The sequence below is a fragment of the Dromiciops gliroides genome, chromosome 3 (assembly GCF_019393635.1).
Source record: "Dromiciops gliroides isolate mDroGli1 chromosome 3, mDroGli1.pri, whole genome shotgun sequence".
In the NCBI taxonomy this organism is placed as follows: domain Eukaryota; kingdom Metazoa; phylum Chordata; class Mammalia; order Microbiotheria; family Microbiotheriidae; genus Dromiciops; species Dromiciops gliroides.
In genome coordinates, this window is record NC_057863.1 from 72,290,797 (window position 1) to 72,314,314 (window position 23,518).

Sequence of the window (23,518 nt, forward strand, 5' to 3'; positions counted from 1 at the left end):
CAATAATCCACCCCCACAATTTTTGAGGATTAGAGTGCTCATTCTTCAGAACTTTCTAGTGACCTCTAGGGGCAGAATACTAGGGACATGAAGCCCCTGGACACTTGTGATATCTCAGTCTGAGTGCTGCCATATCTTTCTGATTGCTTCTGCTCCCCAGGGCTTTCAGGGTAGCCACCTTGGGGCTTTCTAGTCTACCTTGGCCCATTCTTTCAGGGCGAAATGGACATAGAGCCTTGTAAGCTAAAATGTCTCTGGCTCATAAATCTGAGAGGTTGCTTATAGTCCTTGTTTCTATTGCCTATAGGATTCTGACTGCTTTTGGTGAAATTTTGCAGAGGATTAAGTCATTTATTATAGACTCTCATTAGATTTCTTGATCATTATTTGATTTGGTATTAATTCCAAGTTTTTGCTGCAGTAGGTATGAGGAACACTGTCAGTCTGCCATTTTTATTGGAAGTCTCTTTTGTAGGGTATTCCAATTACAGATGTGTACTATTAATCTAGAGAACTGTATACTCCCCCTGGGGGAAAGTGAAGTATACTAAAGAGAGAGAAGAACTATACTGATGGCTTATGTGAGTCTTTTGTGTTTTCTTCATTTAAACAGTGATGTAAAATATTCATTGTTACATTCATTCACTACATGGGAAACATAACCTTAAATCACAAAATAGATGTTGTCTCTGACAAACTAAGACCTGGGAATGACCGTAGCTTAAAAGGGCCTAGTCGGCCACCACATCAATCAACTTGACCTATGTCTTGCCACTGGACTCAGATGACCCTGGAGAAGAGAGTGAGGCTGATGACCTGTACAGCCTTGCCTCACTTAAATCCAGTTTACTTGCAAGTCAAGACATCAGATTTCTGACATCATTGGTCCTCTTCAAAACAGGATGAACAAGAACAATGATTGAATGGAAACTAGTGAACTCTTTTACTCACATCAATGGATGATGTCTAGACATAGGCTCTATTCTGAAGATTCTCAGAGGAAACTCTTGGTGGGGACCAAAATGAGCCAAAGAGATATGATTTTAGGATATACCTACAGTTCACATAAGTCCAGAGTTTTGTGCCTGGGCAATAAGTTCAATTTGTTTGACTTATTGATTATTTAGGTTTTCAGGGTTCTGGGGCAATGGTGAATGAGTCACTTGACTCCAAATCCATTGCTCCTTCTTTTATGGTTATCTGATGTTGCAGATAACCCAATAATTATTGGGTTAAGAAAAAAAAAAAAAGAAAACTCTGCTGCTTTAGGAAAGAAGCCAGGATATTTGTGATCTGTACCTAAGGAATGAGCAATGAATTTATTTGTTAAGATTTCCTTGAGGATCTGTTGTGAAGAGTAATAATATTGACTGAGTAGGTGAGTTAAGAAAGATCAATATAAATGACTACAATACATTTTGTATGATATATAGAAACTGCAAATATTAGATGAAATATTGATTGAGTTGGAATGAATCCAAGAAGGCAAACCCATTTACCTTCAGGGAGAAATAGAAGCCCAGGTAGCTATATTATTAGTAGTCATTGGAATGGAAATAATAATTGTCCTTGCCCAGACCACACTTTGATATTACTTACTTTTCTTTGGAAAAAAAAAGTCTTCCATCTTCAGATTCTCTACCTCCTCTGACCTCAATCTTCTTCAAGGGTATTTCTGGCAAGTAGGACAAGGGTGGAGCCAGTGGAGGGAATGCAGACAGAAAGTGATTCAGATTGCTTCTGCATTAGACTCCTTGGGGAACAGGGGCTGTTTCATTTTTTTACTCTTTTTAGTCCCAGAGACTAGCACAGTAACTACTGTGTGACAGGAGCTTAATAAAAGCCTGTTGAATAGAATTGAAGAGGACATCCCTGAACTCTCAGAGGGTGTAGCCTGCATTTGGGGATTACCATTGACATACATGCAATGTTACTGGAAGATCCCTCTTAAATGATCTTAGGAGAAAGGGATCATGTCAACCATTCCGTAGATATCAATAGATCCCAGCTATGGTGTTTAGGGGGGTCATAAAGGTGATAACTCTAATGTAGCTTAGCTAAGCTAGACTGTCCCTGAGGGATGTACAGCATCAACAATCAACCTACCCCTGATGATTGTTGGGAAAGGGGCAGAAGAGACCCTTGAAAGGGTGTGTGTGTGTGTGGGGGGGGTGTACAGACTTTCCACCCTGAGGGAGGCTGGGAGGAGGGGAAGTGGAAAGAGCATGAGCCTGAAAGTGGAGAACTTTTTTGGAAGAGAGCAGTAAATATCTTTAAGTTTAGTCTGTGCTGATAGGATGATTACTTCCATTTCCACAACTGGTAGGAATGTGGCTCTCTTGGTTCTGAAAATTCCCTGAAGGTAGATGGATTTGCTTTCTAAGATCCATTCCAGGACAATCAATAATACTTTATTTAATATTTACGCTTCTATGTGTGTTGAAAAATGCATTCTAGTCATTTATATTGACATTTCTTAACCCAGCTTGCCAGTTAATATTTTTACTCCTCTGGTGGTGTCTGGGCTAAGCATCCCGTTAGGGTGGAGTGAGCATCCTGCCCGGGTTTGCAGGGCTAGGATCCCTCCTCCCCACAGGCGATCGCAGGGTGCCAAAGTGGGTGGCTCTGCGGGGGCGGGGAATTGGTCGCATCCTTGGATTTTCCGCCCACCCTGTGGACTCTGAACCTGTGCAAATAAAAAGCTCCCTTGGGAAGGAGAGAAGCTTGCCCGGCTGGTGTGTGTCAGTTTCTCTGCCTGTCTGTCTGCTGGTCCGAGATCAATCGCTCCGTGGGTCAGAGACAAAGCGTGTCATGGGGACAATAGCGAGGTGCAGGAGCTGCCTGGCTGCAGGGTTGTTACGGAACCAAGTGGCTATCGTCACTGGCGGCGGCACAGGCATTGGCAAGGCTATAGCCGCCGAGCTGCTCCACCTAGGTGTGTCTGTGTGCCCCCCCCCCCGAGCCGAGGTGCAGGGGCAGGGGGGGCATACTGGGGACAGTGAGCGGGAGGGCCATAGTTGGGGCAGAGGACCCCGGGGGATGCCGGGGCAGTTTGGGGGACCGTAGGGGTAAAGCGGGGGCGCGGAGGGCGAAAGGGGCAGAGCAGAAGACCCTGGAGGAGAGACGGGTAAAGGCAGGGCAACTCTGGGGGAGAGGGATGGGCGTAGGGTGAGGGCGGAAGGGTAGGAGCTGGTGGGACACCAGGAGACGAGGATCGAGGGAACATAGAGTAGGGCCTAGGAATGAAGGAAACAAGGGGACGCTGGGGGGGGGGGGGAGCGGGGGTGGAAGCTATTGGTGCAGAGACCGGAGGAGAGGAGTTACTGTCACTAGGAATGGGAGACAATGGGAAGAGTGGGATAAGGTTTTCGTAAGAGGGGCAGGAACTCTGGAATGGAGAAATAAGGAGAGGGACAAGTTGGAGGGCCGATGGGAAGAGGGCCTAGGTCTGGAGGTGACACCGCGGATCAGGGCAGTAGTCGGCGGGTGTCTGGGAGTTTTTTCTACTGAAAGCAATGGGACCTCTGGGAGAGGCATACGGGGAGGGGGTCCAGTGATTGTGAGTCGAAGTTAGAAAGTGAAACTGAAAGCAGGAAACTGTATAAGCCTGCTAAGAAAAAACTGCTGATGGCAGCATTAACTTGCTAGACGATAAGATTGACTTTTTATAATATTTCAAGGCTGTAGTCCAGAGCCAATCGGCGGCGTTCCGCCCACATTTTAGCATCAATTAGTAACAACTTTCACAGAAGAAAGAGCAATCGAGAAAGGAAAAAATCACTAAAGAGAAGGTTTCTGGGGGAATATTTGCCAAGTAGCTGGCTAGTTCGTTATTGGAATGAGAAGACATTCCCTATGGAAAGGCAGGAGATAAAGGGAGGTGATCAAATACTTTAACCACTGTGAAAAGTGTCGCCTTTAGACAAAACGGTAGGGTTGAAGGAACCTTTTAGACCAGACTTCAGCTGTCTCTTATTTAAGGACAGTAAGTATTACCTACCACAGTGGATCAGATTCTCAGAGTTTTCTGTGTTCTTGCACAATTCATTATATTATGTTTCTTCTATAATAACAGTTGGGGACTTATTATTAGGTCACCAGATGGTTGGGGTGGGGGAGGTTCTTATATTATTCATGCACCCAAATGTGGCAAAATGATCCTGGTTCTTATCTTGGCCCAGAGAGTCAGGCTTGACTTGGAGCCAGCTGTGATTTGGCTTTGAATTTTTGAATTTGGCTTTGCTTTTCTTTAGTTGCTGTGCTGTTAACTGTGGGCAAATCCCTTCACTTCACCTTCAGGTTTCTCCTCTCCCACATGCAGAAAATCCTTTTAGCTTCTGGCTGTCAAAGTTGTTGTGAAGATCAAGGACCAGAAAGTAAAAAGCATACTTTGCAAACTTTAAGTACTATATATTTATTTGCTTATCCCATTTGAAGAGACAGAAGGTGCCGAGAGGGAATTGGGAAGAGGGTCAGGACATAGCAGAGGAGTATAGGACTGAGAGAACAGCATTTTAAGTGTAGCAGAGTAGAGGGCATGAGGGTGTCACCCTTTCTTGATATTCTACCTCCCCTCAAGAGGCCTAACACATTAGTTCTCTTATTTCCATTTTTCATCCCCAGTTCTAGGGAAATCAGGGCAGCCAGATGGCACAGTAGATAGAATGCTGAGCCTAGAATCAGGAATACCTGAGTTCAAATCCTACCTCAGATTCTTACTAGCTTTGTGACCCTGGGCAAGCCATTTAACCCTCTTTGCCTCAGTTTCTTCATCTGTAAAATGAGATGGAGAAGGAAATAGCAAACTTCCCCCTACACACATACCTAGTATCTTTGCTAAGGAAATCCCAAATTGAAGCAGCAAGAGTCTGATACTACAACAACAACTGCAATAACAACATATTTGGATATTTTCTTACTAATTAATTAGCTAAAGGATCCAAGGCTCATAGAGTTGGAACTGCAAGGCACCTTAAAGACCAGCTAGTACCATCCTTTCATTTTGCAAATGGAGAAACAGAACATTCAGTAAAACTTGGTCACCTGACCTTAGATCTTGATCATGAAAGATGAGAAATTGGCAACAGCTAATAGGAATTCTAAAAATTCAATTTATTTTTATATTCAATTTTATTTCTAATAATATTGTTTTGTTTATTTGTTTGGTCTTCTTGCCAGAGTGTAATGTAGTTATTGCCTCCCGTAAATTCGATAGATTAAAATCTACAGCAGAAGAGTTGAATGCTGACCGCCTGCCCTCCAACTCAGCCATTGTTACTCCCATGCAGTGCAATATTCGAAAAGAAGAAGAGGTAAAGCTTATGCCTCTAATTTGTGTTTCTCTAAACATTATGGGAATTATGTAGACAGTACAGTATGATCCTAAGTACTTTTGGGATATATTTTTCTCATCTTAATGTACTATTGACTAGTAAAAATGCTTGGGAAATTGTTTATTTCTATTCATCAATTTTTCCTGGTTATATTAATCATAAGCACATTTTTCTTTTAATCCTTGTTAAAAAATTTTTTCTAAAATGTACACTTTCTTGCATTTTAATTATAATATATTCAAAACAAGTAAATCCAACAAATAGTAAGTGCCTAATATGTGCAAAGTACTATCCTAGATATGAGAGATAAGATACAAAAATGCAACAATCATACACATCTGCAAAGTTATCCTTTTTCACACTCACCTCACCTCCATTGTCAAATGCTTTTTTTCTACACTCACAACATCTCTCCTATGTATTTCCTCTCCACTTATAAATTCACCACCATAATACAGATCCTTTTACATAGATTAGTATAATAATTTTCTTTTTCTTTTTCTTTTTTTTTTTGCAGGCAACGGGGGTTAAGTGACTTGCCCAGGGTCACACAGCTAGTAAGTGTCAAGTGTCTGAGGTCAGATTTGAACTCAGGTACTCCTGAATCCAGGGCTGGTGCTTAACCACTCTGCCATCTAGCTGCCCCAATAATTTTCTGATGTGTCTTCTTGCCTCAAATCTCCTCTGCCATCCATACTTCATTCAGCTGTTAGTGATTTCCTTTGTTCTTTTAAACAATAGTTCAGAATTTTTTTTAAGAGCTTTAGTTAAAATGTTAACCTATTGGCAGCTAAGTGGCACTTGCCCTGGATTCAGGAGGACCCAAGTTCAAATCTGGTCTCAGACACTTAACACTTACTAGCTGAGTGACCCTGGGCAAGTCACTTAACCCCCATTGCCTCACCAAAAAAAAAAAGTTAATCTAAAAGAAAACAGAAAAGAAGCCTATAAAATAGTTGATTACTGTGTGTTGAAAGCAGTTTTCCACATCACTAAGAGTTTTTCTCAGATAAAATTCAACTCTGATTTTCTCTGATTTTTCCTTAGCTGGCATGTTCTTATGTACTAATTTCCATTAAAAAATGCTAGATAATTTTGGCAATTACTTACTTTCTGATATAATTTGAGGCCTCATCTTATCACTTTGCCTTTATTCCCATTTTTCTATTTCTACAAAAATGCTTTTTGCTCCTGTAAATTAATTAATTTTGTTAGTCTTTTCAACTCACTATAAAATACCCATAGTATACTTTTTTTTCTTTTTTAATTTTTATTTGTTTATTTTTTTGTGTGGGGCAATGAGGTTTAAATGATTTGCCCAGGGTCACACAGCTAGTGTCAAGTGTCTGAGGCTAGATTTGAACTTAGATCCTCCTAAACCCAGGACCAGTGCTTTATCCACTGCACCACTTAGCTGCCCCCCATAGTATACTTTTCAAGGGCTCTAAGAGGCATCTGTCCTCTATTTTTTTCCTAATTTCAGTTAAAAATTCATGGCTTTTCTTTTCCTTGATGTATCACTAGCACCGATCTTAAGTTTGTTAAACAGAATCAGTGTTCCTCTGTGTGTGTGTGTGTGTGTGTGTGTGTGTGTGTGTGTGTGTGTACATGTACTAAAGAGGCAGAAGATTTTCCTGTGATTATTGATCAAGTGGCAAAACAGAAGGGAAGAAGGACTGAACTAAAGAGGATACATGGGAAAAGAGATTGTCCAAGGTAGTCATTCACTCGAGCTATAAGTGGTAAAAGACCATAGGAAGGGAACATAATACATAACATATGTCTCTATCTCCCTCTCTCCCTCTCTCTTCCTCTCTCCCTCCCTCCCTCTCTCTCTCTCTCTCTCTCTCTCTCTCTCTCTATATATATATATATATATATGTATATCAGCATATATTTGTATGCATAAATACATATGTATGTACACACATACATGCATACATATATATTCTCCTAAAGGGAAAGAAAGAAGGCACCTAGTAATACATAATTATTAAACGAATAATGTATATTTCTGTTACATTCTAGAAGTAGCTAGTGCAGTGGATAGAGCACTGAACTTGGAATTAGAAGTTTCCTCAACTGTAAAATGGGGACTGTTGAGAGATAATCCTTGTAAAAGCACTTGGTACAGTTCCTAACACATACTAGGTACTGTTCCTGACAAATAGTAGGTGCTATATAAATGTTTACTCCCTTCCTTCTAAGGTTTGCAAAGTATAGCCCTCACAAAAGCCCTGGAATGACATAGGGAATGCAAGTATTATTATTATTTTTTTTTTACATATGGGGAAACTGATGTTGAGACAAGTGAAATAAGTCTCCTAAGGCCACTTAGATAAAAGATAGAGCTACATTTGAAGTATGTTTCCTTACTCACTTAACTTCTGTTTGCCTTAATCCACTGGAGAAGGAAATGGCAAACCACTCCACTATCTTGCCAAGAAAATCCCATGGACTACAATATTCATGGGGTCATGAAGAGTTGACATGACTGAATGACCAAACAACAACAACAACAGCTCCTTACTCTAGATCTAATACTCCTCTCCACATTGTCTCTAGGGCAAGTATTATGTATTATTGCTTACAGTGTAAAGATCATGAAACTGAAGCTCAACATTTTCCCCACTGATTCTTACCATTACCATCAAAAACATCAGTTGATTCCTTGATGGGTGGTAGGTAAAATGGGGGAATCAGGCCCTGGAGTTATGATCTCTGGATATTTAGAACTGGTCAGCCATTAGCAAGAGGCAGAACAACTGATCTTCATAAATACATCTTTCTTTACAGATTTGTTAACTGCTTGTTCTTAGTTCTTTCTGATGTGTGTCATCTGAGTCAGGGCCCGTTATAGAGGGATTCCAGCCATGGTAATCTTCTTTATTAGGTCATCAGTAACAGTTTGGGCTCTTTAACCAATTTATGTCCTTGTGCTTCTTTTAGGTTAACAATTTGGTTAAATCTACCTTAGATCTCCATGGTAAGATCAATTTCCTGGTGAATAATGGAGGAGGCCAATTCTTATCCTCTGCTGAAGACATCACTTCAAAGGGATGGAATGCTGTGGTTGAAACCAACCTGACTGGCACCTTCTACCTTTGCAAAGCAGGTATGGATGGCAAATACTTAGAGAAGCAAGGCCTTTCTTCATTTGCAGATCATACCCCGCCCCCCAAAAAAGAAGTATTATTGCACTAAGGTGCCCAGTTCTTAAAGGAGATGTGATTTTTGCCAATGTGAATGTTCCCTGCATTGATGTTCATTGAAGCCTCTCTATAGGTAGCTTTCATAAGCAGCTAAAATATTCACCATCTTGCAGCCTTCCTGGTGGCAAATATCCCCAAAGAGGCTGAAGCTGGTGCAGCTAACTTGCAGGCCTTCCCCAAACCCTACTTGGAGTAGTGCTATACTCTGAGTAACATTTGTGTTCGATGAGCATAGTCTTTGAAATCCTATGGTTACCCCATGCCATGGAATGTGACTTATGGGTGGAATTCTAGTAGTGCCTAATGTACTTATATTTTCCTATCTTGTTTTTATTTTGAAAATCATAATTTGATAAAAAGAACTTCTAGAAGCCTTCAAAGACATTTATTAATGTCTAATAATAGTCTAGGGGGCAGCTAGGTGGCACAGTGGATAGAGAACTGGACTTGGAATCAGGAACACTCATCTTCCTGAGTTCAAATCTGGCCTCAGACACTGATTAGCTGTGACCCTGGCCAAGTCACTTAACCTCTGCTTACTTCAGTTTCCTCATCTGTAAAATGAATTGGAGAAGGAAAAGGCAAAACCATATTCCAGTATCTTTGCCAAGAAAATTCAAATGGGGTCACAGAGAGTCACATACAACTGACATTAAACAACAATCATAGGGGGGCAGCTAGGTGGCGCAGTGGATAGAGCACCAACCCTGGAGTCAGGAGGACCTGAGTTCAAATCTGACCTCAGACACTTAACACTTACTAGCTGTGTGACCCTGGGCAAGTCACTTAACCCCAATTACCTCACCAAAAAAAAGAAAGAAAGAAACAACAACCATAGTATAATAGCCTAATAATCTAACATTATATTAATAGTTATATTATTAGTTGGTCTATTGGATTATTCTAATAAATTTAATAATAGTTATATAGTTAATTCTCAGTTGTTTCAGTTGTGTCCTAATACCCTAACCTCTCCAGGGTGCACACCTCTAGTTTGGAAGACACTCAGTTCCATACCCTTGTGGCACTGGTAACTGTTAGATATCTTTAGTAATTAAATACTTTACATGTTGGGGTGATATTCTGAACTGTGACTTCTCAGATATCAGAGTAAAGCTAAAGGAAAGATTTGAAATACTAAAGTTACATGGCATTATTTAAGGCAGAGAAGGTAAATTGGAGGGTTAACTGAACAGCAGTCTTGATGCCCAGCAACAGTTTGATAAAGAACATGGAAAACAGCCCAAGGTAAACATGGGTAGCAAGTGGCAGAACGGAGATTTGAACTGAGCTAGCTACTCAGATTGCAGTCACCCCTTCTGACCCCATGTTGTCTGAAAATGATTTAATTTTATTGTCTTGTCTTTTGTACAGTTTACAAGTCCTGGATGAAGAATCATGGAGGATCTATTGTGAACATCATTACCATGTTAAAAAATGGACTTCCTAGAGCTGTGTAAGAATTTTTACATCCTTCTTTTGTCTTGGAACCCACTCAAATTCTTTTAAATGAGTTTTAATGCCTCTTGTGATTTCAGACTATCTTCTTTTTCCTTTTGGGCTTTAAGAAGATACTTTTAAAGTATTCCTATGCTAGGTTCATCTTTGTTTTGCGATTGCTTCTGTGGTAAGGCGTAAGAAGATACAACCAAAGATTGTGGCAGGCATTGACATAATTACTCCACCTAGTCAGAGCTGCTAAATATTCCTTACTCATAGATGCCATATGTGTTTCTGGTGATTTCATTTATATCCTTTCTGCATGTCATACCATAGATACAGTATGCATACCCTTCATCATCCTCCTGCCTTTTCTCACCATGCTATACTTTAACTATTTGCAAAGGATGGTAGGAGAAAGCCAGCTTTTCAGACTTTTTCAGGTTTTAGACCTTTCTTGGTGCTTGTTGCAATACCTGCAGGTCAAATTATCTGTGAATTCCTTAGGTACTACTTGGAGTATGTGTCATTCATCTTGAGATGTCTTTCGGCCTCTTCCTTTTCATGTTTCAGATATGAGATGAAAATCTTTTTTTTTTTTGGTGGGGTAAATCTCTTTTAAGAACTATCTCTTAGTTCTTCTTTCCCTCCTTAAGAACCACCTTTTCATCTTTATTTTTCCAACTAGAGTTTTGTTGTCTTTCCTTATATAAAGAGCAATTTAGTGAAATTATCTAACTAGAGAGATATTTTTAGTCATAAAATCTTTCAGATAAAGCAAAAACAGTACAATGATTGACCTTTTTGGTTCCAAGTCACAGACTGAATTAGAATCTTTGGGGAAAATGGGACGTTAACAAATCACTAGAAACTGAAGCATCTGGTAATTGCTTTCAGGACATCAACCCTAAATTAATTGTTTTTTTTTTTTTTTTTTAAAAAAACAAACCATGTTGTGTTTCTTTTAAGCTCACAGTTGGGCATTCTTTACCTGGACAGAAGATATGGAATGAAATGATTTTACATCAACAACTTTATGTAATCAGATATCCAGGCTCCAGCCATGGATGTTACACCACCTTGAAATGCAATATCAAAGGTTTTTTTAAAAAATTTGACTGTGTCTCCAGTGCTTAACACAATAACTTTTAAAAAAATGTATGTATATATTCCCCTCAATTACATGTAAAAATAATTTTTAACATATGAGGGTTTTAAAAAAAGTTTTGAGTTCCAAATTTTATTCTACCATTCTCTCTAGTCCCTCCCTCTCTGAAACAGTAAGCAATCTGATGTACATTATACATGTGCAATCATGTAAAATATTTCCATCTTAATAATTTTATGCAAGTAGACTTAAGAAAGGAAGGTAGGAAGAAAGAAAGGAAGGAAGGGAAAGAAACAAAGAAAGAAACTAGCATGCTTCAGTCTATATTCAGACAACATCAGTTCTTTCTCTGGAGGAAGGTGGCATTTTTTTATCATTAGTCCTTTGGGATTGTCTTGGTTCTTCGTATTGCTGAGAATAGCTAAGTCCTTCATAGTTCTTTATGGTACAACACTGCTGTTACTGTGTACAATGTCCTCCTGGTTCTGCTCACTTCACTTTGCATCAGTTCATGTAAGTCTTTCTAGGCTCCATAATACCTTTTTAAAGACTGGTTTCCTATGGCTACTCATGTATAACTCATTTTGAATTGCTTGAGTTCTTGTGGGTGGGAGGTGGGAATGGAGGGGGGAAGAGAAATTGGAACACAAAGTTTTTTTTTAATTTGATGTTAAAATTTTGTTTTTACATATATTTTGGAAAATAAAATTCTGTTATAAGGAAAAAAAAAAAGACTGGTTTCCCCAAGTTGTGGTATATGAATGTAATGGAATACTATTGTGCTGTAAGAGATGATAAGCAGGGGGGCAGCTAGGTGGTGCAGTGGATAAAGCACAGGCCCTGGATTTAGGAGGACCTGAGTTCAAAGCTGACCTTAGACACTTAACCCTTACTAGCTGTGTGACCCTGGGCAAGTCACTTAACCCTCATTGCCCTGGGGAAGGAAGGAAGAAAGAAAGAAAGAAAGAAAGAAAGAAAGAAAGAAAGAAAGAAAGAAAGAAAGAAAGAAAGAAAGAAAGAAAGAAAGAAAGAGAGAGAGAAAGAGAGAGAGAAAGAGAGAAAGAGAGAAAGAAAGAAAGAAAGAAAGAAAGAAAGAAAGAAAGAAAGAAAGAAAGAAAGAAAGAAAGAAAGAAAGAAAGAAAGAACAAGAAATGCTAAGCAAATGGATTTCAGAAAAACCTGGAAAGACTTACATGAATTGATGCTGAGAGAAGTGAGCAGAGCCAGGAGAACTCTGTACACAGTAACAGCAACATTATGTGATGATCAGCCCTGCTAGACTTAACTTTTCTCAGCAATACAATGATCCAAGACAATGCCAGAAAGCTTATGGTGGAAAATGCTCTCCACATTCAGAAAAAGAACTATGGAGTCTGAATGCAGATTGAAGCATACTATTTTCAGTTTTGTTTTTGTTTTTTTCTTATTCTTGTTTATTCTTGCTTGAGGTTTTTCCCCTCTTTTATTCTGATTAATGTGGAAATATGTTTAACATGATAGTAATGTATAACCTATATCAAATTGCTTGCTGGCCTCAGGAGAGGAGAGGGAAGAGAGGGTGAGAGAAAAATTTGAAACTCAAAAATATCTTTACATGTAATTGAAAAAAAAATTTTTAAAGAAAAGAAAAGAGTGTGATATGGTGGGAAAATGGGGTATGGGTTGGTAGGACTAGGAGATGGGGTTCTTAGGAATTCCTCTTTAAAGAATTACACCCTCTTGCACACAAAACGTAGTTAGAATAAGGTGATAGTTTATTTAGGAGCAAGGAAAGGGAAGGGGAGGGGAGGGAAACCATGAAAGAAATCCTTGGACTTTTCATGGGGAGATTTGGCATAAAGCACATGGCTCAGAGGTACCAAATCTCCCCGAACAGGAGACTGGAAGGTACTTTTATAGAGGACTGATGGGGTGGATCATCTGTCCGTGAAAAGTTCCTTTAGTGAGAGAGGACCATCCCCCACTGGTGGTAGCTGGGGGAATTGGGTGAGGAGTGGAGGACCATCCCCCACTGGTAGTGACTAGAGGAATTGGGTGAGGGGTGGCTACGGATCCCTCTTCAGAACACAAAGGCCGCAGCCACACCCAAACTTATCTCCCCAGGGTAAGGGAGACCAGAATGAAGGGTAGGAATCCCAAGCTAGCTCAGTCTGATTTGGTTCAGTTTATCTCTCTAGGTGTTATCTGTCCTCTGGTTTAGTTTCTCAAGGAGAAGATTCCTTGGTGTGCCCCAGAGAAATTCTGGGGTGCTCTGCGCCCCATGACAAGTGGTTTTCCTACTTATTGCCATAAGTTTGGGTGGATACATTGGGAGTTTTCTTTTAACATCCTTTGGTTTCCAGGATAAGTTCCTGGAAATTGCTTGACATGCTCAACTCATTCCCTTCATCTTCCAAAAGATGTAATCTTTTTTGGTGCAGCCCCAAGTATTCCTAAACAGGAGTGTCTTTTTTTTTTAACTGTTCTGTGACTTAATGTACCAATTACTTTTCATGTAAACATAAATAATTAGTGGAAGTTGAATGAAGCCTTAAAAGTTATTATTTTTTTTTCCTATAAAAGGCACAGCGGAGCAGCAAGAGCTGGTGTTGACAATATGACCAAAACTTTGGCAGTGGAATGGGCATCCCATGGAATAAGAATCAATAGTATCAGTCCTGTAGGTAACCAGTTATGTGTATATGATTTGTATTCTTGTTACATTTTCCTTTGTAGACATAGGTACATTGTTAATATTAACTACAAACTAGCACATTAGGCAATAGACAAGTTAGAGAGAGATTCTGTTTGTTGTCAAAGTATTCTTTGACAGGCAACAAAATCCATAAAGAATTTTTCTAGTGCATTAATTTGTTTTGTTTGTTTCTTTGGCTTAAACTCCTTGATTTGTTTTTGTTTTGGGGTTTTTTGTTTTGTTTTGTTTTTTGCAGGTTAATGAGGGTTAAGTGACTTGCCCAGGGTCACACAGCTATTTAAGTATCAAGTGTCTGAGGCTGGATTTGAACTCAGGCCCTCCTGAATCCAGAGCTGGTGCTTTATCCACTGCATCACCTAGCTGCCCCATTTTGTTTTTGTTTTGGCTTAAACTCCTTGAGAGAAGCTGGAGATAGTGAACTTCAAGTCAAAGTGGTAAGGAGGGTAGAAGAGTAAGAAGTCAACAAAACATAATGGAAACAAATGGGAAACTATGCAGTGTATAATAAAAGATGCAACCATAAAGCTCTCTCACAATGTGAAGAAGTGTCCCTGAACATTGTATCTTTTCATTTAGGGAACATATTCTAAAAGGCAGTAAGAAATAAAATCTTTTCTTGTTTACTCTTGCTATTGGTAGCTTAGACTCTGACTGACAATTAGGTCAGACACCCCCGGTGTTGTGTATTTCTATGCAAGTAGGTAATTCACTTATGGAGAACAATTGAACCTCTATGACATTACTGAGAAGCACCTCTTCTGCTTTTGAAATCTAGTTGCTGATAGTATGAGTTGAAATTCAACCATTCTTTGGCTTATTTTTTAAAAAAATCTTCCTTTCTCCCCAAACCTAGGGAGTAATTTATTCCCCAACTGCCTTTGGCAACTATGAAAAAGTTGGAGAGACCTTGGAACAATTCTATCAATATTGCCTAGCTAAGAGATTTGGTGTTCCTGAGGAGGTAATCTCTCTCTCTCTCTCTCTCTCTCTCTCTCTCTCTCTCTCTCTCTCTCTCTCTCTCTCTCTCTCTCTCTCTCTCTCTCTCTCTCTCCCTCTCTCCCTAATCTGTTGCCTCTCCTCTCATCTTCTTTCACTCTGTCCATATCTTCTCTCTTTTCACATAGCCATAGAATGTTACAGAATTTTGAAGAATGGAGGGGGGACAGTGAGAATATTCAATTTTTAAAAGAATTTTAAATAGTTAATAGATCCACTAAAGTTTTTGATTGATAAGCTCTTCTGGGATGGAAAGTGCTCAACTGATAGAAATCAATTGCTGTAACATCTTCATATGGGTGTGTGAATAGACAAAAAAATAAAAGCACTTGGTCTTTAGTGCCTTCAGATACAGTTAGGGAAAAACTACCAATACCGTATGCATTTCACAATTCATTCATCTGGGGAGAAATGTCTATTTTATTAATATGCTCTAAGGCAGAGTCCAAGTCATTTCATTATGTATACCAACTATTAGCTGGCTTCTCTGAGTTAATTAAGTTGAGATAATGGATTCAACAATTTGGAGGATGTATATTTAAGTGAATAGAAGGAAGACCCTTCATATATACCAGGGAGGACAGTACCTAAGGTGAATTTAAAAACAGCAAAATTCTGCATTCTGAAATATGAATAAAAATAATGCCAGCTATATGTTGAGAAAACATAAGCCTTGTGTATTCAGTTCTCATGGTGAGAGTATGTATTAATGTAGAAATTATAGGTTAATCATATACATACACATATAATGTATGTGTACATTATTTATTTTTATTTTTGAGGCAATTGGGGTTAAGTGACTTGCCCAGGATCACACAGCTAGTAAGGGTCAAGTGTCTGAGGCTGGATTTGAACTCAGGTCCCCTTGACTCCAGGGCCAGTGCTCTATCTACTGTTCCACCTAGCTGTCTCATGTACTACATATATACACACACACACACACACACACACACACACACACACACACACACACACACACACCCCTACATACATATGGCAGAAGTTCATTTTAATTCCTTCTTGTATACTGAATGCAAACATACATCTGATCTTATTCACATATTCCCTGATCTCTACTATTTCACATTTCACTATTAATTCATTTAATACAGGCTGAAAAAATCCCTTTTATCTTTTGCCACTTTTACCCATTTTTCCAGTAATTTCCACAATTAGGAGAAAAATCAACAGTTATACTTAGTGAGGATACATAAAGCACACATGTAGCCAGAATTTTGCTCTAAAATCTGGTATTCAGGAATATTTAAAGTAAGACCCGCATATATGCATAGGTCCACTGGCTAGAAGCTATATCATATCTCTGTTCAAGAGAAGAGAAAACTTCCCAAGAAGATTTTCTGAAAACAAAATTGGTTCAGAAAATTATTGGTTAAAATAGTTCAAATGATCAGTTGTCCATTGATGTCATAGAAAGGATTCCGTTTTATGTAGGCATTGTATCAAAGGATATCTAATAATCTGTCTAACATTATGATTCTATGATAGAAATGGATATGTATATACATAGATAGAAAAGTATTTATAGATAAATATCTACACAATGGCACACATAAATATAACAGGCATGTTTTATTTCTTAGATCTCTTCTGTTGTGTGTTTCCTGTTGTCTCCTGCAGCCTCATATATTACAGGACACACGGTGGTTGTCGATGGTGGTTATACTTTGTATTCCAAATCATTTGACATACCAGGTGAGTCATAAACAAAGTTTGTGATTGTAGTAGTAGTAGTAGGCTTCCATCAGTTGCAGACGACCATGGATCAGCACCTTGAAGAGCCACAAGCCACAGTGTGGCTGTGCAGTCCCATACAGGAGCCGCAGCTCCTGAGTGACTTATAAGCGGTAACTGCTTCATCCTGTGTTGTATCTACTCCAGGGAGCTGGCCTGGGCAGATCAATATGGAAAACCAGCTGTTGCCCATGCAGCAGGTTTTCCCCTCTCCTCGACATTGGTGGATCCAAAGGAGAGGCAGAGCCAATACAGTTTGGCACCAGTGCCACCGCAGGAGTTGCCAGAGGGATGTGATGTCCAACTGCCTAAGGGACTCCATCTCCTGATTATTCCTCGGGGTTAACTCCCAAAGCCTTTCCTATATATGGGTATAGCCATAAGACAGAGGAGGTTTAAAATCAGGGTTCCTTCCCCTAGGCAGCTTGCCCCACCTGCCCGAAGCGATTGGTTTTAAGGCCCCAGTGACTCACTCACCTTTGCCCCTTCTCCTGTTAGTGGAAACGGTTCCGTCATGAGAAGGCCAGGAGTTGGCCTTCAGTTGTCAGAGGCTATTTGAGATGCACGCCACTGGAGCATTTTATAGAGAGTGGGAGCTTATCCCCACTCCTACCCTGGCATGACAAACCTTTGGAACCAAGTTTGTGACTGACGGTATAGGATTTTAAACTTTCTTAAATTATTCCTTAAGTGGTCAGATGGCTCTCTCTCTCTCTCTCTCTCTCTCTCTCTCTCTCTCTCTCTCTCTTTTAAAGGACACTGCAGGCAAGGAAACTATTAAATCCATAATAAATGATTTGAAAGGAAAATTACCTTTTTATAAAAACTGTATAATTTTGCTAGATAGTAAAGCATTTCTCTCTTTTTGATGTGTCTGGATTAGTCAATCAGTAAACATGTAATAAATGTTAATTGACCAAGTGGGTAGAAATATAGGGCCACCCCCCCCCAAATAATTTTGTATGCAGCCAGATTTTTGACCAGTTAGAACAATGCTCAAAGTCAGTACTAAGTAAAAATAAAGGATAAAGGTGAGAAGGGGACATTGCCTGCAATCTTAATGCCATCTTGACAATAAAAGAAGTGGTTGATGCTGATAATTGGGATATATGTAATGGAAGAGACATTGACACTGATTATCAACATGTTTCACAAAATGTTCACAAAAATGTTAAACCAATGTAAAACAAATCACAGCAAGGAAGCCAAAACCAGCTCAGAACTTTTTTTAAACAACACTTTAAATCTTTGCCAAATAGAGAGAGATAGCATCCAAGGATAACATGATTTTATGCTAGAAATTGCTTTGCAGAATGTTGCAGAGGAAGATAGTGGAAAATTATGAGTGCTGTTCACCTCACAAAACACTGCAGAGAAATATAAGGGAAAACAAGACTGAAAAAACTTTATATGAGAACTAAGTCAGATCATCTGGAGAGAATTTGAAGATAGAAGGACAACAAACCAAAACAAATGAAACTGTAAAGATAATTTCTATTTCTAAAACAAATTATTTTCATCATGAATTCTCTCTTATCTTCATCTTATAAGCCCCTTGACATCATCTCTATGTAGATGACTCTGAGATATATATCCAATCCCAGTCTCTCCCCGACACTTCAATCCTACATCAGTTGCTTATTGGATATTTCAAACTGTATGTCCTGGAGACATCTCAAATTCGACTTCTCTTAAATTGAACTCATTATCTCTCCCCCGAAACTCTCCTCGTTTCTTAATTTCTTCTTATTTTGAAGGCACCACCATTCTTCCAATCTCCTAGGTTCTTAACCTTGGCATTATCCTCAACTCCTCAGTCTTCCTCACCCTACATATTAACTTAGTTGCCAAACCTAGCCATTTCTACCTTCACAACATCTTTCACACCAGACACCTCTCTCCACTAATGCAGCTATCACTTTAGGTCAGTCCCTCATCTCTTCTAGCTTAGGTTATTGCAGCAACCTCCTTTTCAGTCTCTATTTCAAGTCTCTCACCACCCCATTCCATCCTATATACTGCTGTCAAAGTAATTTTTCCTTAAGTGTAGATATGACCATATGACTCTGCTACTCAGTCAACTCCAGTGTGTACCCTATTGCTTCTAGAATAAAATATAAACAGACCTCTCTTTTTATCCTTTAGAGTCCTTCACAACTTGGCCCCAACCTATCTTTCCAGTCTTGTTGGACATAACTCCTCTTCCAACATTCTAATCCAGCAATTCTATTTGAATGTTCACATACACACATAAATACACATACATATTCGGATTTGAATATGATTGAGTAGAAGGAAACAAGTGGATTGGATTGAATTTAGGAAATTATATTCTGCTCTCAGTGATTCTACGAGTCTTTTTAACACTAATGTTCTTTCACTAATAATTATATGGCTTCAAATCCTACCTTGATCTAAAATTCTGAGTAATTAAGAGGGCAGTGGAAAAATGTAGTTGACCTTAAATAATAGGTGCGCTCTCTCTCTCTCTCTCTCTCTCTCTCTCTCTCTCTCTCTCTCTCTCTCCACACGCACACATATATGGATATGTATATATTTTACCATTCATGACCGGAATACACATGATAGAAATCAATAAGTATATAATCAGAAATTCATATGGCGAAGGTAGATAGACTGTACTACTCTGACACTGAAAGAATGGAATGATAAAAAAAAACTGGAGCAAAATTTCATAACCATTTTTTGGTGTCATGGGCCCCTTTGTCAGTTTGGTGAAGCCAACTTTTCATAGTAATTTTTAAAAATACATGAAACAAAATACATGGGAATACCAAGAAAATTAATTTTAGAGAAATACCATTATAAATTTTTTTTTACTTCCTGAACCCCAGGTTAAGAGCCCTTAACCAAGAGAAAATTCCTGCCATGCATGTGTTGACCAGATTCTTTTTGAAGGATTTATGGGATGATTTTTGACAAGACTCCTGCTAGATAAAGTATGGATGGATTGTAATCTGGAAGTTAGGAAGAAAACAAGCATTTGTTAAATACCTACTCTGTGCCATGCACTGGGCTAAGTGCTTTACAAATATCTCATTTGATCCTTACAACCCTGGGAAGTGGATGCTATTATTATCTCCATTTTTAAAGATAAGGAAACAAGCTGAGGTAAATTAAATTACTTGCCCAGGGCCACATAGTTAGGTAGTGTATGAGACTAAATTTGAACTCAGGTCTTCCTTACACCAGGCTTAGTGCCCTATCCACTGTGCTACCCAAATAGTATCCACATCATCAGGCTTCTAGATCTGTTAACGCATAGAAACATATCGGTCTTTGTATACAGGCCCTAAAATGAGATCTTTTAAAAAAAATACTGTCATGGGGGCAGCTAGGTGGCATAGTGGATAAAGCACCAGCCCTGGATTCAGGAGGACCAGAGTTCAAATCTGACCTCAGACACTTGACACTTACTAGGTGTATGACCCTGGGCAAGTCACTTAACCTTCGTTTCCCCACCAAAAAAAAAATAGATAGATAAATAAATGGATGGATGAATAGATAGATAGATAGGAAGGTAGATAAACAAATAAATGAATGAATAGAGAAATGAGTGGATGAATAAGTGAGTAAATCAATTAATTAATGGATGAATAAATAAATAAGTGAATGAATGAATAAATAAGTGGATAAATGAATGGATAAATAAAAAAATGAATGGATGGATGAATAAATAATAAATAAATGAAAAAAAATAAAAATACTGTCACAAACCTGGAAAGATTTACAAGAATGAATGCATAGTGAAGTGAACAGAACCAGGAGAACTTTGTACACAGTTAACAACAATATTTTTCAATAAAGAATTGTGAATGACAGTTTTTCTCAGGAATATAATGATCCAGGACAATTCCCAAAGGACTAATGATGATGTGTACCATCCACCTCCAGAGAAAGAACTGATACCGAATGAATACACACTGAAGCATGCTATTTTTCCCTTTCTGTCTTTCATTTTTTTCTTCTATTCTAGTTCTTTTTATACAAAATTACTATTATGGAAATGTTTTATATAATTGCACATGTGTAACCTACATCTGAATGCTTACCATCTTAGGGAAGGGGTTGGGAAGGGAGAGAGGAATAGCATTTTGTAAAGAATTAATTGTTATTTGAGGTTTTTATGCCTCAGTGTGCACTGGCCTGGGGCTCTGAAAACTGCACGATGCCCCACCCACTGGTTGTAGCCATTGCCAGGGCTCTGGCACCTCACGTCATCACCACTCACTGATGCCTACATGGGCCTGGCAAAATTATAATGATTGGAAGCCTAGTGAGGGCAGTCATGTGACTGTCAGAGCGGCCATCCCATTGGCTGGGGCTGTGTGGGGAGTTTCTAGGTTTGGGGGAGGAGAATTGGGCATTCTAGGTGGAAGCTGGAAAGCGACAGGCATTCTGCTGCATATTTTCAGCTGATTCCTGGGCGTTGGTATTTTTTCAGGTATTATAATTTCCCTTTCCCCATTTTATTTCCTTTCCCTTGATCCTACTGATCCTGTTTGTGTGTTTTTTTAGAGTTCGTTCTTGTTAAAATAAATCCTGTTCTGTTTTGAGGGAGGCTGCCGGTCTCCTTCCTTGCCCCAATATTGCGGCGAGCCGCTTAGCTAGCACTCCCCAATTAAAATTGGCCTCCACCGTTTGAACTCTAAACTTTAAATAAAAACGTTAAAAATTGGGAAAAAACAGTAGAGAAAAAAAATACTGTCAGAAACAAACAAACAAAAAATCCCCAAACACCAATTATACATTTCAGTTTTTTATGGGCCAGATTTTTATTAAACAGTATGACCTCTCTTCAGACCAATGTCATATAATATCTTAAAAATATCTGTTAATTGAATCATAATTAATGAATGTGCTCAGTGTTCTGATGATGGTATGGTTTCCCCAAAGGAATTGGAGAGGATTTGTTGGAGAGACAGTTCTAGGCATGGGATGTGTTTAGGAATATGCTTATTTCCTAAAAGGAAAAAAGTTTACACATTTGCCAGTAATATCTCAATAGTTATTTCACTCATTTAATCTCAACAGACCACGACAACTGGCCTGATGGACTATGGGACCTTTCCACAGTCAAAAGAATTAAAGCTTCCCATAAGGAGAAATTCAAACTTTAAACTGAGGGAAGTAAGAAAATGAGATCTTTGCTACTTTCAACTGAAGAATGAATTTCAAATGAAGAATAGCATTTTCTGGGAATTTGTGCTTTTTATGGAAAGTTGCTTGATGCTTTTTAAAATTTATGTCTTGGGGCAGCTAGGTGGTGCAGTGGACAAAGCACCGGTCCTGGATTCAGGAGGACCTGAGTTCAAATCCGGCCTCAGACACTTCACACTTACTGGCTGTGTGACTCTGGGCAAGTCACTTAACCCTCATTGCCCCACTCAAAAAAAAAATTATATCTTAACACAAAGTATGACTTCAAAGACTTTAAAAACATGCCTTGACTTGTAGATTTAAAAAATTTTTTAAATGTTGATACAGATGACTAAAAAATTAGAAAAAATGTAAACCTCAAGTGATCACCTCCCCTGCCTTCTATTTCTATTCTCCTTTGCCTATATTCAAGTGAGGAATATATGGAAAGATAAAAAGTGTACTCGTTTATGGTGCATCACCCCTTTGAGCAGTCGAATGAAGAAAAAAAATTTAAGAATGACTGATGGTGGTGTTCTTCTTAGCTCTATTGTGGAGCCCAATAAATGAGAGCACAAGTCTGGATAGTGATAGGATTGTGGAATTTGCAAGCACATTTACACAACTCAATAATTTTAGGGTGGCAGTGTCTGCTTTCTTTGTGTCAATAAACATTATTTTTAAAAACAATGTCTGGTTTTGTTTTCCTTCTAAAACCAAACCAAATATAAGTCCCCTCTATCACACACATATGAAAAAGAGCCACCTTCATGGTAATTTTTAGTTCATGAGAGAAGGTACTTCCCTGTACCTTGTACAGGGTATCCAGGAATGCAGAGTCTTCAGAGGAGAGCCAGTTTTCTGTGACTACTGAGAGATGGAAAGAGTGTGAGAGGAACAGAATGGGAATGAAGGGTCATTTGTTAAAAACAAGGGAGGACAAGGCCATGATTTTTCTGTGTGATCAGGATTTTAGGAAAGATTCTAAATGTTTGCTAAGATCTTCCTTTAAGAATACATTCTCAAAGAAGTCAGCGAGGTGGCACAGTGGATAAAGCACTGGCCCTGGATTCAAGGAGGACCTGAGTTCAAATGTGACCTCAGACACTTGATACTTAAGAGCTGTGTGTCCCTGGGCAATTAACTTAACCCTCATTGCCCTGAAAAAAAAAACACAAACAAACCCAAAACAAACATTCTCAAACTTTGCAAGCTGTTGAGTTTAAACTCTGTGGCTTAGAATTTGTATTTTACTTTCCCCTCCTATTCTGAAAATTTAGAAAGTATTTCTTCTTCTCCAGGTCTATGATATTGCTCTTTTTTTTTTTTTTTTTTGGTGAATTTGGTTTTTGTTTGTTTGTTTGTTTTCTGGTCCTGAACTTAACACCAAACAAATTGGAAACTACATGTTTGTAGTAGAATAGAAAGAAAATTTACATGAAACTGCAGATTTCCATTTTGTACACCTTGCTTTTCCCTTAAAGTACAGTATCTAATAAATTTAGCCTGTAGTTTTCAAAGCTGTCCTGTCTGTGTTTCAAGATGACTCAATGACCCACCCTTCCTTTCTTCCTTCCTTCCTTCGTTCCTTCTTTCCTTCCTTCCTTCCATCCTTCCTTCCTTCTTTTCTCTATCCTATCCCCATCCCCACTGGAAGAAAAGAAACACAAATCCCTTATAATAAAACAGTTGTCCTCCTAAGACTCCTTGAGAAGACCCCAGGAAAGACTAGATTTCCAGGGGCTGAGATTCAGGCTTGAATGAAGTGCAAACACCTCCAAGCTGACTCTTCCGAATCAAGAAACAGCAAGCTGAGAGCAGC

At 38.9% G+C, this 23,518-nt stretch overlaps 1 protein-coding gene across 1 annotated transcript; it reads left to right on the top strand.

Moving 5' to 3' along the window:
* Window positions 1-2,701: 2,701 nt before the first annotated feature.
* Window positions 2,702-21,905, top strand: LOC122745841 (peroxisomal trans-2-enoyl-CoA reductase-like). The gene is made up of 8 exons (XM_043991298.1): window positions 2,702-2,935; window positions 5,179-5,312; window positions 8,283-8,448; window positions 9,920-10,001; window positions 13,656-13,752; window positions 14,642-14,749; window positions 16,386-16,497; window positions 21,592-21,905. The coding sequence occupies exons 1-8, from the start codon at window positions 2,812-2,814 to the stop codon at window positions 21,675-21,677; spliced, it is 909 nt and encodes a 302-aa protein (XP_043847233.1). The 5' UTR covers window positions 2,702-2,811; the 3' UTR covers window positions 21,678-21,905.
* The last annotated feature ends 1,613 nt before the right edge of the window (window positions 21,906-23,518 follow it).